The following is a 15,443-nucleotide window of genomic DNA, read 5'->3' as shown; positions in this document are numbered from 1 at the left end:
ATGCTTTACATTTCCACGTGATAAGCCCACTTTGTTGAGCTATCATTTGTGGTGGCTAGGTCGCTTCTGAAATAAAGCTACATAACTCAGTGGGCCTCACCTGGTAAAGTAAATACAAACACTCTTGGTTCTTTCGGTAAAGACAACTACCCTGCTGTATCGGTTCCGCCTGATGACGGTCGCTTGTGTTGTGATCGAAACGTCGTGATTTATTTTATTTTATACCTACGTGACTTTTACCGAAAGAACCAAGAGTATGGATTCCTGCAGTCACGAAAGCTTCAAATCAAGATTAAATACAAAGAGTTTAGTTAGGCGTGCCGGGCAATTATATCGGCTGAGACCCGAGTTCGATTCACGCTCACGGCCCCCTAACACCAGTCATAGCGATTATCTGAACTGGTGCCGGGACTCACCTAGGTCGACTCAGCCTCAAACGAGTAGCTGGTGCGGTGTGGAATTAACATCGCCACTGGGGAGAGAAAGGCAGCCGGGCGTGGTGCTGGCCACCCAAATCCGTCGTGTGCCGTGCCGGCCTTCATAGGTGCTGCCACTCGCTTAACAGCACTTGGCCCAACAGTTTATCGAGACTATACGGGGGAGATCTTTGTCTTTAGTGGCTATGCTGCTGCTCGTGAAGGTGGTGGTGGCTATGCTGCTGCACGTGATGGTGGTGGCTATGCTGCTGCACGTGGTGGTGGCTATGCTGCTACTGCACGTGGTGGTGGTGGCTATGGTGGTGGTGGATATGCTGCTGCTGCTGCTGCACGTGATGGTGGTGGCTATGCTGCTGCACGTGGTGGCGGTGGCTATGCTGCTGCACGTGATGGTGGTGGCTATGCTGCTGCACGTGGTGGTGGCTATGCTGCTACTGCACGTGGTGGCGGTGGTTATGGTGGTGGTGGATATGCTGCTGCTGCTGCACGTGATGGTGGTGGCTATGCTGCTGCTGCACGTGGTGGCGGTGGCTATGCTGCTGCTACTGCGTTGGCTCTCTGTAATCACCCAGCAACTGTAGAGGCAGCAGCAGAAGGAGCGAGGGTTAGTGGATGGATCACACGCAGATGAGTTGTGAGACTCCCTTGGCCCTCGCCCCCCTTACGCCCTCCCACCCCCCCCCACCCCCCCAAGGTAAGAACGTCTTCATGAGGGCCAAGATTGCCGGGGAGCCCAAGCCCAAGGTCTGCTGGAAGCGCGGAGCTGGGAACGACGTCAAGGAGTTCGGAGAGCGATTTCGCGATCGATACGATGCCATCACGGGCGAGCACTCACTCCAGGTGTCCATCTCACTCACCCGCACGACCACCTCACCCATACCTCGCCCACACGGCCACCTCACCTGCACGCCCACCACCTCACCCACACCTCACCTTCACAGCCACCACCTCACCTACACCTGACCTGCACGGCCACCACCTCACCCACACCTCACCCGCACGGCCATCTCACCCACACCTCACCAGCACGGACACCACCTCACCCACACCTCACCCGCACGGCCACCATCTCACCCACACCTCACCCGCACGGCCACCGCCTCACCCACACCTCACCCGCACGCACAACACTTCACCCACCCCTCAACCGCACGGACTTGGCCGGACCCACTCCTCCCCCACATGGCCACCACCTGACCCGCACCACACCCGCACGGCCAACACCTCACCCACCCCACAACCGCACGGCCACCACCTCACCAAAACCTCACCTGCACGGCCACCACCTCAGCCGCACGGCTACCACCTCACCCACACCTCACCCGCACGGCCACCACCTCACCCACACCTCACCCGCACGGCCACCTCATCCACAACTCACCCGACCCGCTCGGCCACTACCTCACCCACACCACACCACGAATGCATGGCCGGGCGGTGCGTGGTGCTGGTGCTGGTGGCCACCCACCACCCACCACCCACCACCCCCTCTCTGTATGCAACCGTGCCGGGCTCCATAGGTGCTGCTGCTGCTCGCCACTAACAGCACTTGCCCCACCAGTCCACGAAGGCTACACGGGGGACCTTTGTCTGTGTGTTGAGTACAGATCGAAAATGCCACCATGGACGACACGGACACGTACAAGTGCGTGGCCACCAACGCCTACGCAGAGGCGACCTGCACCTTCAGCCTGACCGTCATTGAGAGTAAGTGGGTGGGCGAGTCGATGGCTGGATGTGCGGATGCGTGAGTGGGTGTGTGGTTGGAGTGGGTTTGTTGATTAGGTACCTGGGCGAGTGGGCGGATGGGTGAGTAGTGGGTGGGTGAGTTGATGAGTGAGTGGGTGGATGGGTGAGTCGAGTGGATTATTGGCTGGATTGGTCAGTGGTTGGGTGAGTGAATGGACAGGTCGATGAGCGGGTGAGTCGGTGGGTGGGTGGGTGAGTGGGGGGATGGGTGGGTAGTGGGTGGGTGAGTGAATGAGTGAGTGGGTGAATGGGTGAGTAAGTGGGTCGATGAGTCTGTGAGTAGGTGGCTGGGTGGATGGGTGGGTGGATGGGTAAGTGGGTCGATGAGTCTGTGAGTGGGTGGCTGGGTGGGTGAGTGGGTGGATGGGTAAGTGGGTCGATGAGTCTGTGAGTGGGTGGATGGGTGGGTGGTTGTGAGAGAGTGGGTGAGTAAGTGGGTGGTTTTGAGAGAGTGGGTGGTTGTGAGAGAGACTTCAGGAGAGTATTCTACTCCTTCCTCACCTCCTCACCCTTCATTTCCTCTCTGTGTGAACGTTTCAGGTCAGGAAAAAACAGTGGACTTCAAGTCGATGATGAAAAAAAGGTGACAGCGCAGAACTACAATCCCCAATACAAGGCGTCTTCATCTATACATCATAATCTCTCTACGATGGCCTGCATCTATATATCTATAATCTATATACGAGGGTCTACATCTATAGATCAATCATCTATCTACGATGGCCTACATCTATAAATCTATTATCATCCTCCTCTATCATCCTCCTCCTCTATCCTCCTCCAGGTCTAAGCTGCCGCCTCCACCTCCACCCAAGGAGGTGAAGGTGCTCACGGAGAAGGAGATCATGGAGCTGCTGATGAACACTGAGAAGAAGGACCTGGAGCGTGTTTGCTTCGAGCTGGGCATCACCGACTTCCGTGGCATGCTCAAGAAGCTCAAGCAGATGAAGAAGAAGCATGAGGAGGCGATAGAGGTGATGGTGGTGGTAGTGATGATGTTGGTGGTGGTGGTGATGATGGAGCAGTTGTGGAGTGGAGAGTTTCCCATAACTGAGCAATGTGCTTATGACCAGCTCCGGTTTGATAGCAGAGGTCTCACGTCGAATCAGTCAGGCGGCATTATCTTTTCATCGGCTGTGTACTGCTGTGTACAGCTACCTGGTCTGTAGCTCAGCACGGAGCTTCGGGTCTCTTCGTCCACAGTCATGCCCTTCCTACTCTATGTTTGTGAAACGTGGAGCCCTCTAATGGAACATCTGTGCTGGTTAGAAACATTCAGGCAGGCGTGTCCATCCATCCTGGGTTTAACCAGGCTGGATTGTGTGAGGAGCTCACAACTGCTTGAAAAATCTGGACATATTCCCAATAGTGAGCTCCTCTGGTAGGCAAGGCTGCGTTGGCTGGGTCATGTAGCCCGCATGCCCAGTCACCGCATGCCTAAACAGCTTTTGTTCGGCCGGATCGAGGCGGCTAAACGGCCATGACGCGGGCTGTAGAAGAGATGGAGTGATGTGGTAAAGGAGGACATGGAGCTGAGTGGACTTGCTGGAGACTGGCACCAGCAGTGTCAAGATCGGCCTCTATGGAGGAGGCTTTTGAAGGATGCTGCTGGGCAGTTGGAGGCAGTCGCCCTCCAACAGAAATGGAGGGCAGAGGAGCGACACTCACAACAACAAGCGGAGCACCGGGTGGCTAAAGCACAGCAAGTTGGCACAGTAGGGGGCACAGGTGGTGCATCAGCCAGTCATCTCGGTCATCTCAGTCAGTCGACCCATGGCACCTGGGTCTGCCCCGTGACCTCCTGTTAGCAGGCATTCGACACTTCACGTGGCCTCAACGTGCACATAGCCTGGCACAAGCGTCGTGGTGATGTCACCGCCACTTAGTGGCGAATGGCGGTTGTTGTTGTATGTGCGTCTCTGTCTTCGCGTGTGTGTGTGCATGTGTGCGCGCGTGAACGGTAGTGTAGCGGTTAGCGTTCTATGCTACGAACCTGGCGAGTCGGGTTCCCGTTCATGGCCAACACCGGTGACGATTATCTGAACCGGTCCTGGGCCTGCCCCTAGGTCGACTCAGCCTCAAATGAATACCTGATGAAATGTGTAAACATCGCCACTGGAGAGACAAAGGCGGCCGGGCGTGATGTTGGCCACCCACCCCCTCTTGTGCCATGCCGGCCTTTATAGGTGCTCTCTAACAGCACTTTCTCCTACAGTCTGTTAAGGCTATACCGGGGATCTTTGTCTTTGTGCGCGTGTGAGTGCAGACGGTGACACTGCTCAAGGACATGGTGGACGTGGTGGTGAAGACGGGCGAGAAGGCCACCTTCGAGGTCCACCTCGAGTTCAAGGACCCCAACCACCAGCGCGTCCGCTGGTTCAAGGTCAGTAGCATCCGAGATCGAGAGGTCGAGCCAGGCGTCACACCGGTTACACCTTGAACCGGCGCGTACTCTCTCTCTCTCTCCCCCACCGCTCCTCCCTTTCCCCTATCTCCCACCATCGCCCCCCCCCACCCTCCCCCCCCATCTACCACTCCTCTCTTTTTACCCCATCTCACCCTCTCTCTCTCTCTCTCCCCCACCGCTCCTCCCTTCCTCCTATCTCCCACCATCGCCCCCCCCTCCCCCCCCATCTACCACTCCTCTCTTTTTACCCCATCTCACCCTCTCTCTCTCTCTCTCCTTCCTCTCCCCCTTCTCTCACATCTCTGCCATCCCATCTCCGCTCCATTTCCCCCCCACCCCCTCTCTCTCTCCCATTCCTCCCCCTTCTGTACTCCATCTCTCCCCCATCTCCCCCATTACTCTATCTCCCTCATCTCTCACCTCCCTCTCTCTTCTCTCCCCCATATCCTTCCCATCTCCCCCTGTCTCCCCTTCATCGCTCCCTCATCTCCTCCCATCTCCCTGTCTCTACCCCATCACTCCCCCATATCCCCCTCATCTCTGTCATCTCCCCCATCTCCCACAAACTCTCCCCGATCTCTCCCCCATCTCTCCCCATCTCTCCCTCATCTCCCTCATCTCTCCCCCATCTCCATTCAATATCCCACATTTCCCTCATTTCCATCATCTCTCCCCCATCACCCCCATGTCCCCCAATCTCTTCTCCATCTGCCCCCCATCGCTCCACCATCTCACCCTCATCTCCCCCATCTCCACCCCCCATCTTCCCATCTCCCCCCCATCTCCCCCCCCCATCTCTCCCCCAAATCTTCCCCATATCCTCCCCTCTCTCTCTCTGTCTTTTCTCCCTTATCACTCCAATCACCCCCACCCCAATTTCCCCCATCTCTCCCTCCATCTCCCTCATCTCTCCTCCCCCGACCCCCCCCCCTTCTCTCTCCGTCTCCCCTTTGTGGTGGTGGTGCACCAGAACAAAGAGCTGCTGATGACGGCCGCGAGTGCAGGGAAGTATGAGCACAAGCAGTTCTCCAGCAAGCACACGCTGGTGATCGCCAACGCCGACCTCAGCGACCAGGCCTCCTACTCGGTGGAGGCCAACGAGAAGACGTGGACCGCCAACCTGAAAGTGATTGGTGAGGACGAGCTTGGAGGGTGGTGGTGGTGGACAGGGGAGAGGAGGAGGTGGAAGAGGTGGAGGAGGTGGAGGTGGTGGAGGTGATGGTGGAGGAGGAGGTGGAGGACAGGGGAGAGAAGGAGGTGGTGGAGTAGGAGGTGGTGTTGGAGGCAGTGGAGGTGATGGTGGAGGTGATGGTGGAGGAGGAGGACAGGGGAGAGGAGGAGGTGATGGTGGAGGTGGTGGTGAAGGAGGTGGTGGAGGAGAAGGTGGAGGACAGGGGAGAGGGGAGAGAAGGAGGTGATGGAGGAGGTGATGGAGGAGGTGGTGGTGGAGGAGGAGGTAGAGGTGGTGGAGGAGGTGGTGGTGGTGGTGGTGGTGGAGGAGGTGGTGGAGGAGGTGGTGGAGGAGGAGGTGGTGGAGGTGGAGGAGGTGGTGGTGGAGGAGGTGGTGGAGGAGGTGGTGGAGGAGGTGGTGTTGAAGGCAGGGGAGGTGATGGTGGAGGTGATGGTGGAGGAGGTGTAGGACAGGGGAGAGGAGGAGATGGTAGAGGAGGTGGAGGGGGCGGTGGTGGAGGAGGTGGTGGTGGAGGAGGTGGTGGTGGAGGAGGAGGTGATGGTGGAGGTGGCGGAGGTGATGGAGGAGGTGGTGGTGGAGGAGGTGGTGGAGGAGGTGATGGAGGAGGTGGTGGAGGATGTCGTGTTGAAGGCAGGGGAGGTGATGGTGGAGGTGATGGTGGAGGAGGTGTAGGACAGGAGAGAGGAGGAGATGGTGGAAGAGGTGGAGGGGGTGGTGGTGGAGGAGGTGGGTGAGGTGACAGTGGACAGGGGAGAGGAGGGATGAGGAGGAGGAGGAAGGAGGGAGCAGGAAATCTCAAAGTGATCCGTAAAAAGGTGGAACAGGTGGGGGAGGAGATGTTGGAGGAGGAAGAATAAAAGGAGGAGGTGGAGAGGGCAGAGGAGGAGAAGGAGCAGGGGCGAGGAGTGAGAACCCTTCTACCCCCTTCCCTCGGCCCCTCCCCCCACCCCTCCCTGTGCTCCAGACGACCCGTGCCGCATCCTGTCGAACCTGCGTCCGGCGCACTGCAAGGAGAAGACGATCGCCATGTTCGAGGTGGTGCTCTCCAAGAGTCAGGGCGACCTCAAGTGGACCTTCAACGGCGTGCCAATCAAGCGCAGCGACAAGGTCAGCGCTCCGGGGCTGACCTTCGAACAAAGAAGGTCGCCTGCATCGCGCGTTTTCAGACGCTATTTACACTACAATATACACTACACTATACACTAATATACACTACACTATACACTACAATACTATGCAGTACACTACACATCACACTACTATACACTACATGACTATACACTACTATACATACACTATACACTACATGACTATACACTACTATACACTACACTACATGACTATACACTACCCTACACATTCCACAACACTACTATACACTACACTATACACTACTATATACTACACTATACACTAATATACACTACACTATACACTAATATACACTACACTATACACTACAATACTTTGCAGTACACTACACATCACACTACTATACACTACTCTATACACTACATGACTATACACTACTCTACACGACATTCCACAACACTACTATACAATGCACTATACACTACACAGCGCTATGCACGACACTTTTGGCTCGCCATCGAACAAAGATGGTCACTGCATCACGCGACACTGACGGATGCGCTTCTGCGGCCGTCTGGAACGCTCTTCCCTCAAACTCACTTCTCTAGAACTGCTGCTTGTTGTTGTCAGTTGTCCTTCCCCACCCCCGGCACCTCCGATTAGCGTGATTGGCTACGTACGGTGCGAAAGTAGCTCAACGTGCACACACACGCGCGCGCGCGATAAGACGCACAGCCGTCCCGTAGTCTCGTCGCATGGGCGGCTCTTGAAACCTCGAGGGTGTCGCGGTAGCCGCTTATTTATTTAGTAAATGAATCTCACCGCTAATTCTAAACCGAACGGATCTTCCCGTTTGGGGGGCTTGTTCTTGTTGTTGTTTGCCTTTCCGCCGACCGCCTGACTGCCCGCGGCGCCCCCACAAAGATGGACATCGTGTCTCGAGACGGGGGCAAGATCCACCAGCTGATCATCAAGGACGCGCGACTCAGCGACAAGGGCACCTACGGCGTCTGCATCGGCGACCAGACCTCGTCGGCCGAGCTCATCGTCGAGAGTGCGTGGACGGTGGGACGGTGGCGCCGGGGGGAGGGAGGGATGGCGGGGGTTGGATGATTGTGGGAGGGGGGCGGCAGGGGGGGGGGGTGATGGCGCGGGAGTAGAGCGCAGGACGGAGATGGTGCGGGAGTAGAGCCGAAGCTGATGCCTGCTGCTGTATATTTGGAGTCTGCGTCTCTCTCATCATCATCACGGTGGTTAGGAAATGTTAACGAGCTCGCCTGGTATGCAGGAGGTCGCGGGTTCCATCCCGACCCTGACGATGCCTGCTGCTCTATATTTGGAGTCTGCGGTATTTCTCTCCCCGTGGCGGCGTGGATTCAACGTCACGCGTTTTGGAGTAATTGGCTACTTCTTTGGTTCTTTCGGTAAAGTCACGTAGAATGAGAATAAAATAATAAATTGATAAAATAAAATAACACAATAATATTCTCACGACGTTTCGGCCACAACACAAGCGGCCTTCATCGGGTGAAGGGGACGAGACTGTCTGGAGGACAGCGCTGGAGTGAGAAAGCCACGCTGAGATCACGACCTTTAAGCTGTGTGAGAAGAAACAAAGTGCCTTGACAAAGGAATTAGCATATAATTTAGCATTGAAATGGCTGAGTGATTAGCTTGTGACTGGTCACAGAAAAGGCTATGTTAAAGTTAAAGCATCCACATCCACAGAGGCACCCCTTGACAAAAGAATTAGCATAGAATTTAGCATTGAAATAGCTGAGTGATTAGCTTGTGACTGGTCACAGAAATGGCTATGTTAAAGTTAAAGCATACACATCCACAGAGGCACCCCTTGACAAAGGAATTAGCATAGAATTTAGCATTGAAATAGCTAAGTTAAAGTATACACATCCGCAAAGGCACCCCGTGTGTTGTGGCCGAAACGTCGTGAGAATATTATTGTGTTATTTTATTTTATTATTTTATTATTTTATTCTCATTCTACGTGGTGACTTTACCGAAAGAACCAAAGAAGATGAATCCTTGCAGTCACGAAAGCTTTAAATCGAAATTTTATTGGCTACTGCTATCAATTTCCACGTGATGATGATGATGATGAGGATACGCCACATGGTTGAGGAGCTATCATTTGTGACAGCCAGAGTCGCTTCTAAAAAGCAGCTACATAGCTCAAGAGGGCCTTTCACCTGGTAAAATAAAATTAAAATAGCTTAGAGATAAAACTATATCAACCACACGGACACCGCAGGCAGGGTACTTACCAAGGCCGTAATTATAATAAATATTGGGGGGGACACATCCCCCCCAATATTCAAATATGCTCAAAATGTCCCCCCCTCCCCCCCCACCCGATATATTGCTATAAAATAGATTTCTGTTTATATGATTGTGGTTATGGTTGTACTTTATAAATCCCTAATCTCTGCCATTACATACAATGAAACAAGAAAAAGTTAAAAAGAAAAAAAACAGGGCAATGTAATATAATAATAACTATCAGACATTATTGTGAAAAATAAAAAAAGTCCATCCTATGTGTTAGTGACATTTTTAATATTTTAGGCAGGAAATTCGCTTTAAATTTAGATTTATTTTCTGGGGGGGGGGACCCCCAGACCCCCTGGAAGATTTGGTCCCCCCCCCCCAATGTTGACTCCATGGCTACGGCCTTGATGTATCTACCATCCTGCAGATACCACACTCACTCTGGAGCAGTAGTGTCCAGCACAGGAAGATCTCAAGGGAACGTACCGAAAAATATCAACACGGGAGCAGAACCGTTCTTGGGCCTCCCCCTAGGTCGACTCGGCCTCAAATCAGTAACATGGTGCAGTGCTGCGCGTGGTCAAAATCGCAGCACTGGGGAAGACAAAAGCGGTCGGCCGGCCGAGCGGGCGGGGGTGGTGCCGTCCGCACCCCCGCCCCCCCCCCATCATCACCGCGCTACCCTAAGTGTTGCCACCGCTCATGACCCATGTTTCTCTCCCTCCCACACACCCCCACACCCCGGACTCGATCACGGCTGCCTCACAGAGGAGCCGATCAAGTTCTCGAGCAACCTGAAGACGGTGCGCGTGAAGGAGAAGAGCGGCGCTCGCCTCGAGTGCGAGATCACCACCAAGGACGTCTCCGTGAGGTGACGCCTCGGGACCACCCTCCTGCTGGGGGTGGTGAAGGTGGTGTGGTGATGGTGGGGGTGATGGTGATGGTGGTTGTGATGGTGGTTGTGATGGTGGGGGTGGTGTGCGGGTGGTGGTATGGTGAGGGTGGTGTGGTGATGGTGGGGGTCATGGTGACGGTGGTTGTGATGGTGGGGGTGGTGATGAAGGTGGTGGTGCTGGTGATGTTGTTGGTGATGGTTGGGGTGGTGTAGTGGTGGTGGTAATGGTGGTTGTGATGGTGGGGGTGGTGGTGATGGCGATGTTTCTGGTGCTGGTGATGGTTGGGGCGGGGGTGGTGTAGTGGTGGTGGCGGTGGTTGTGCTGGTTGTGGTGCTAGTGGTGGTGGAGCCGGTAATGTTGCTGGTGCTGGTAGTAGTGGTGAGCGGGAGTGTAGCGGCAAGCTCTATGCTGCGCTATGAACCCGGCGACCCGTGTTCGATTCCCGCTCACGGTCGACACCAGTGACCATTATCTGAACCGGTTCTGTGCCTCCCCTAGGTCGACTCAGCCTCAACTGAGTACCTGGTGCGGTGTATAAACATCGCCACTCGGGTTACAAAGGCGGCCGGGCGTGGTGCTGGCCACCCACTCTCTGTGTGCCGTGCCGGCCTTCATAGGTGCACTTTCTCCAACAGCCTGTGCAGGTTACATGGGGGATCTTTATCTTTAGTGTTGATGGTGGTGGTGCTGGTAGTGGCGGTGCTGATGGTGGTACTGGTGTTGGTAGTAGTGTTCGTAGCTGTTGATGGCATCAGAGGATGAGGCCACGTTGACCCTCTTAATCTTCTCCCCCGATCACTAACTCCACTCACAAGCCACCTCCTCACCGTCTCGCATCTGCCCTACCACCCACAGCCAAAGAGAAACGTCTCCCGTGTTAAGCTTGAACAGACGATTGGGGCAAGTGGTGGTCATTAGCGGGATTTGAAGTCAGGTCACCAGGTTTGTAGCGCAGGGCGCTGACTGCTCACCTCTCAACAACCACCCCTTCCCTCCTCTTCTTCCTCGCAACCCGCCACCACATCCATCGCCACCACCTTTACTACCTCCACCACAATCACCTCCACCACGACCACCACCACCTCCACCACCTCCACCATCACCTCCACCACCTCCACCATCACCATTACCTCCACCACCTCCACACAATCATCTCCACCACGACCACCACCACCACCACCACCACCTCCACCACCTTCACCATCACCACTGCCTCCGCCACAATCACCTCCACCACGACCACCTCCACCACCTCCACCACCACCACCACCACCTCCACCACGACCACCTCCACCACCTCCACCATCACTACTACCTCCACCACCACCTCTAACACCACCACAATCACCTCCACCACCACGACCACCACCACCCACCACCACCTCCACCATCACCACTACCTCCACCACCTCCACCACCACTACCTCCACCATAATCACCTCCACCACGACCACCTCCACCATCACCACTACCTCCACCACCACCACCATCACCACCACTATCTCCACTACGACAACCTCCACCACCTCCACCACTACCTCTACCACGACCACCACCTTCACAACCACCACCACCGGACAGGTGGCTTAAGAACGGGCAGCCGATCCCGCAGCACCTGCTGGACAGCGGCAAGGTGAAGGTGGTGTCGAGCGGCAAGCACCAGGAGTTGGTGATTGAGGACGCCACGCTGGAGGACGCGGGCCAGTACTCCATTGTGGTGGTGCAGGAGGGTGACACCAAGGAGTACGTGTCCGCCGCTGACGTTCACGTCGAAGGTGAGCTGGCACTGGGGTGGGGGGAGGGGGGCTGAGGCATGTGCCCCCCCCCCTCTCAACCCTGATACAATGCTTTTTTCTTATCCAAGTGTAAGGCCCACTGAGAAAACCCATGCGTGTGTGTGGGTGCTCGCTAACAGCAGCTGCTCCTCCTCCCCCTCCTACTTTCCCCTCCGCCTCCACCTCTTCATCCCCCCCTTCTCCCCCACCTCCTCCGCCCCCCCCCCTTCCAGCCAACCTCCTCCGCCCCCTTCTCTCCCCAAATCGATCCCCCCCCTCCTCCCCCTCATCCCCCTCCCCATCCCCTCTTCCTCTCCTCTCCCTCGTTCGCCCCCTCCTCCTCCCTCTTCCACCTACTCCCCCTCCCCTACATAGGGGGTCTTTGTCTTTTCCTTGGGGGGGGGGGGTGGTAGTAGTTAGCGCGTTGCTCTATGACCCGGTCCTGAGCCTCCCCTACATCGACTCAGCCATAAATTAGTACCTCGTGTGGTGTGCGGGGAGACAAAGGCGGTCGGGATTCATTCACCCCCCCCCCTCCCCCCACGAGTGCCGTGCCGGCCTTCATAGGTGCCCCTCTGCTAACAGCACTTGCCCCAACAGTCTGTTACGGGCTATACAGGGAATCTTTCTCTTTGGGGAGGGGGGGGGGGGGTAGATGGTACAGCTGGTCCATCCGCCAGTCATCTCAGTGGGTCAACCCATGGCACCACCTGGGTCTGTCCCGAGACCTCCTGTCGGCTGTGCCTTCGACACTTCACGTGGCCTCAAAGTGCACCTGGCGTGCCACAGGCGCCGTGGTGTCGTTAACGTCACTTCGCGGCGAATGCCGTGGCATTGCGCCTCGAACCCGGTACAGACCTGAGTTTTATTCGCCCGCTCACGGCCACGACCAACCCCAGTGACAGATGATCTAAACCGGTCCCTGGCACTCCCCTAGGTCGACTCAGCCTCAAATGAGTGCCTGGTGCGGTGTGTGTAGTAGAACACCGCCAATGGGGAGACAAAGGCGGCCGGGCGTGGTGCTGGCCACCCACCCCCTCGTGTGCCACAGTGCCGGTAGCCTTCATCGATGCTGCTCACTAAGACTTCTTGCCCCAACAGTCTGGTAAGGCTATACGGGGGATTGTTGGTGGGTAAGCGGTGGTTAAATAATTGAGTGAGATGATGAGTGAGTGAGTGGATCTCTGTGCAAGTCCGTTGGTCTCTATGCGAGTCTGTGATTCTCTGTGTGAGTCTGTGCATCTCTGTTTGAGTCTCTGGGTCTCTATGTGAGTATGTGGGTCTCTAGGTGAGTATGTGGGTCTCCGCGTGAGTCTGCGTGTCTCTAACTTGCCCCCGTCGATCTGTCGAGCCTACAACGGGGGACTTGTGTCCGCGCCTGCGTGCGTGTGCATGCAGAGCGCATGGCCACGCTGCAGAGTGGCCTGTCGGACCAGGAGGTTCGCACCGGACAGCCCTCCGAGTTCACCGTCGTGCTGGACGATGAGAAGGTGGAGGGTACCTGGAGGTGCGATGGCAAAGTGGTGAGTGTGGCCACCGGGGAAGGTTGCATTGCCACTGTCACCCTAATCATCATCATCAGCGCCGCGGTCATCGTCGTCATCATCACCACGGTTACCGTCATCATCATTGCCATGGACACCGTCATCATCGCCAAACCCACCGTCATCACCATCGCCACCATTATCACCATCAGCACCATCATCGCCACCATCACCAACATCGCCATCATCATCATCACCATTACCAACATTATCGCCACCATTGCCACCATCACCACCATCATCGTCGCCATCATCGCCACCATCGTCGCCATCATCGCCACTATCATCATCATCACCATCATCACCATCATCACCATCATCGTCATCATCACCATCGTCATAATCGTCGTCGTCAACAACAACAGTATCACTATCCAGAGCATAATCACCACCCTGCTGGACACCCCCCCCCCCGGCTCACCTCTCGCCCCCCGCCTCCACCCCTCTTCCCCTGGTAGATCGAGGAGGATGACAACGTGAAGATCGTGAAGCAGGGAGCGGTGCACAAGATCACCATCAAAAACACGCAGGACAAGAACATGGGCCGCTACACCTTCACTGCCAAGGGGGTCAAGACGGAGGGAAACCTCAACGTGGCCGGTACGGGAGAGCGGCTGGAGAGGGGGGGCTATTGCTCATAAGGGGGCCCATAGCCCGCAGCATAACAATGAGACGATGCTGCTGCTGAGTTACAAGACGCTCTGTGCGTTAACCCTGTTCATTTCTCTCTCCATCCTCCAACCTCCTCCACCTCCACTCCCTACCCCTTCTTCCCCTCCACCCTCCTCCACCCCCACCTGGCCTCCTCCACCTCCTCCTCCTCACTCATCATCCTCAAACTTTCTCCCTCCCACCTCCCCACGCATTCACCTGCCTCCCCGTCTCCTCCCCACCTCTTCCTCTCTCCCCTACCATCACCCCTGTTTATATCTCCCTCCTCCCTCCTTCAACCTCCTCACCCTCCCCCTTCTTCTCCTCCTCCCTACTTCCTCCTCCTCCTCGCTCCTCCATCTCCTCCTCCCACCTCCCCACGTGTTCTCCCGCCTCCCCCCCCCCCTCCCACACCGTCCCCCCCACCCACCCCAGACCCACCCGAAATCGACTTGGACCTGCTGGAGCGCCTGATGCGCGAGCCCATCACGGTGCGGGCGGGCCAGACGGCGCTCATCGACATCCCGTTCAAGGGCAAGCCGGTGCCCAAGATCACGTGGCTCAAGGACGGCCTGGAGGTGGAGGAGGACGCCCGCACCACGCTCCACCGCACCGCCTCGCAGACCTCCTTCTGCCGCGCTAACTGTCAGCGCGAGGATAGCGGCGTGGTGACGCTGAGACTCAAGAGTTCCTGCGGCTCAGTCAGCGTGGACATGCAGCTCAACGTCATCGGTGAGATCGAGGGATGCAGCGGCGACACCCACTGGGGTGGAGGTGGTCGTGGTGAAGGTTGCGGTTATGGTGCTGCTGGTGCTGGTTATGGTGATGGTGGTAGTGTAGGAGGTGGTGGTTATGGTGGTGGCCATCTCAGTCAGCAAACCCATGGCAACTGCTTAGTCTGGCCCAATACCTCCTGTTAGCGAGCCTTAAACACTTAACGTGGCCTCAAATTGCACCTGGCCTGGAATAGGCGCCATGGTGATGTCACCGTCACTTGTTGCCAAATGGCGGGTATTGGTATTGGTGGTTATGGTACTGGTGGTGGTTATGGTGGTGGTGCTGGAGGGAGTTGTCAATGAACGGCCATTGCTTAATAAACAACTTAGAATGGGCGACTACAGAACGGAACGGGGGAGCTCCTCTGCTCCTCCTCCGTTACTACTCCACTTCTCCTCCACTCCTCCTCCTCATGATAAGCCACTTCGTTGAGCTATCATTTGCGTCGCTTCGGAAAAGAGCTACATAGTTTAGTAGTGGGGGCTTGATCATTTAATAGTTTAACAGTTTTCATAGTTTTAATTTGTTAATAATTGGTATAGTTCGTGTTTTTTATAGTTAATAGTTTAATTGATTAATATGTTTTATAGTTTAATTGTGTTATAGTTTTCATAATTCATATTTTTTATAGTTTAAG

At 55.8% G+C, this 15,443-nt stretch overlaps 1 protein-coding gene across 5 annotated transcripts in view; it reads left to right on the top strand.

Annotated features, from left to right (window-relative positions):
• The window catches only part of IGSF22 (immunoglobulin superfamily member 22), a 44,841-nt gene that overhangs the window by 7,322 nt on the left and 22,076 nt on the right, over window positions 1–15,443 (top strand). For all 5 annotated transcript variants that reach the window (XR_012931163.1, XR_012931164.1, XR_012931162.1 and 2 more), the window contains exons 4-16: window positions 1,132–1,277; window positions 2,045–2,144; window positions 2,727–2,769; window positions 2,971–3,160; window positions 4,453–4,569; window positions 5,564–5,726; window positions 6,750–6,892; window positions 7,802–7,931; window positions 9,932–10,034; window positions 11,641–11,834; window positions 13,233–13,357; window positions 13,837–13,978; window positions 14,465–14,761. Coding sequence is in view for 2 of the 5 variants with exons in the window: in XM_076057205.1 (XP_075913320.1) it covers window positions 1,132–1,277; window positions 2,045–2,144; window positions 2,727–2,769; window positions 2,971–3,160; window positions 4,453–4,569; window positions 5,564–5,726; window positions 6,750–6,892; window positions 7,802–7,931; window positions 9,932–10,034; window positions 11,641–11,834; window positions 13,233–13,357; window positions 13,837–13,978; window positions 14,465–14,761 (1,893 nt within the window). In the remaining 3 variants the exon portion in view is untranslated. The remainder of the gene's footprint in view (window positions 1–1,131; window positions 1,278–2,044; window positions 2,145–2,726; window positions 2,770–2,970; window positions 3,161–4,452; window positions 4,570–5,563; window positions 5,727–6,749; window positions 6,893–7,801; window positions 7,932–9,931; window positions 10,035–11,640; window positions 11,835–13,232; window positions 13,358–13,836; window positions 13,979–14,464; window positions 14,762–15,443) is intronic.

The sequence above is a fragment of the Petromyzon marinus genome, chromosome 80 (genome assembly GCF_048934315.1).
Source record: "Petromyzon marinus isolate PM22_M1 ecotype Great Lakes invasive population chromosome 80, UKy_Petmar_22M1.pri1.0, whole genome shotgun sequence".
Lineage (NCBI taxonomy): Eukaryota > Metazoa > Chordata > Hyperoartia > Petromyzontiformes > Petromyzontidae > Petromyzon > Petromyzon marinus.
The sequence above is the reverse complement of the archived record's forward strand: the minus strand, read 5'-3'. Positions and strand labels throughout refer to the sequence as shown.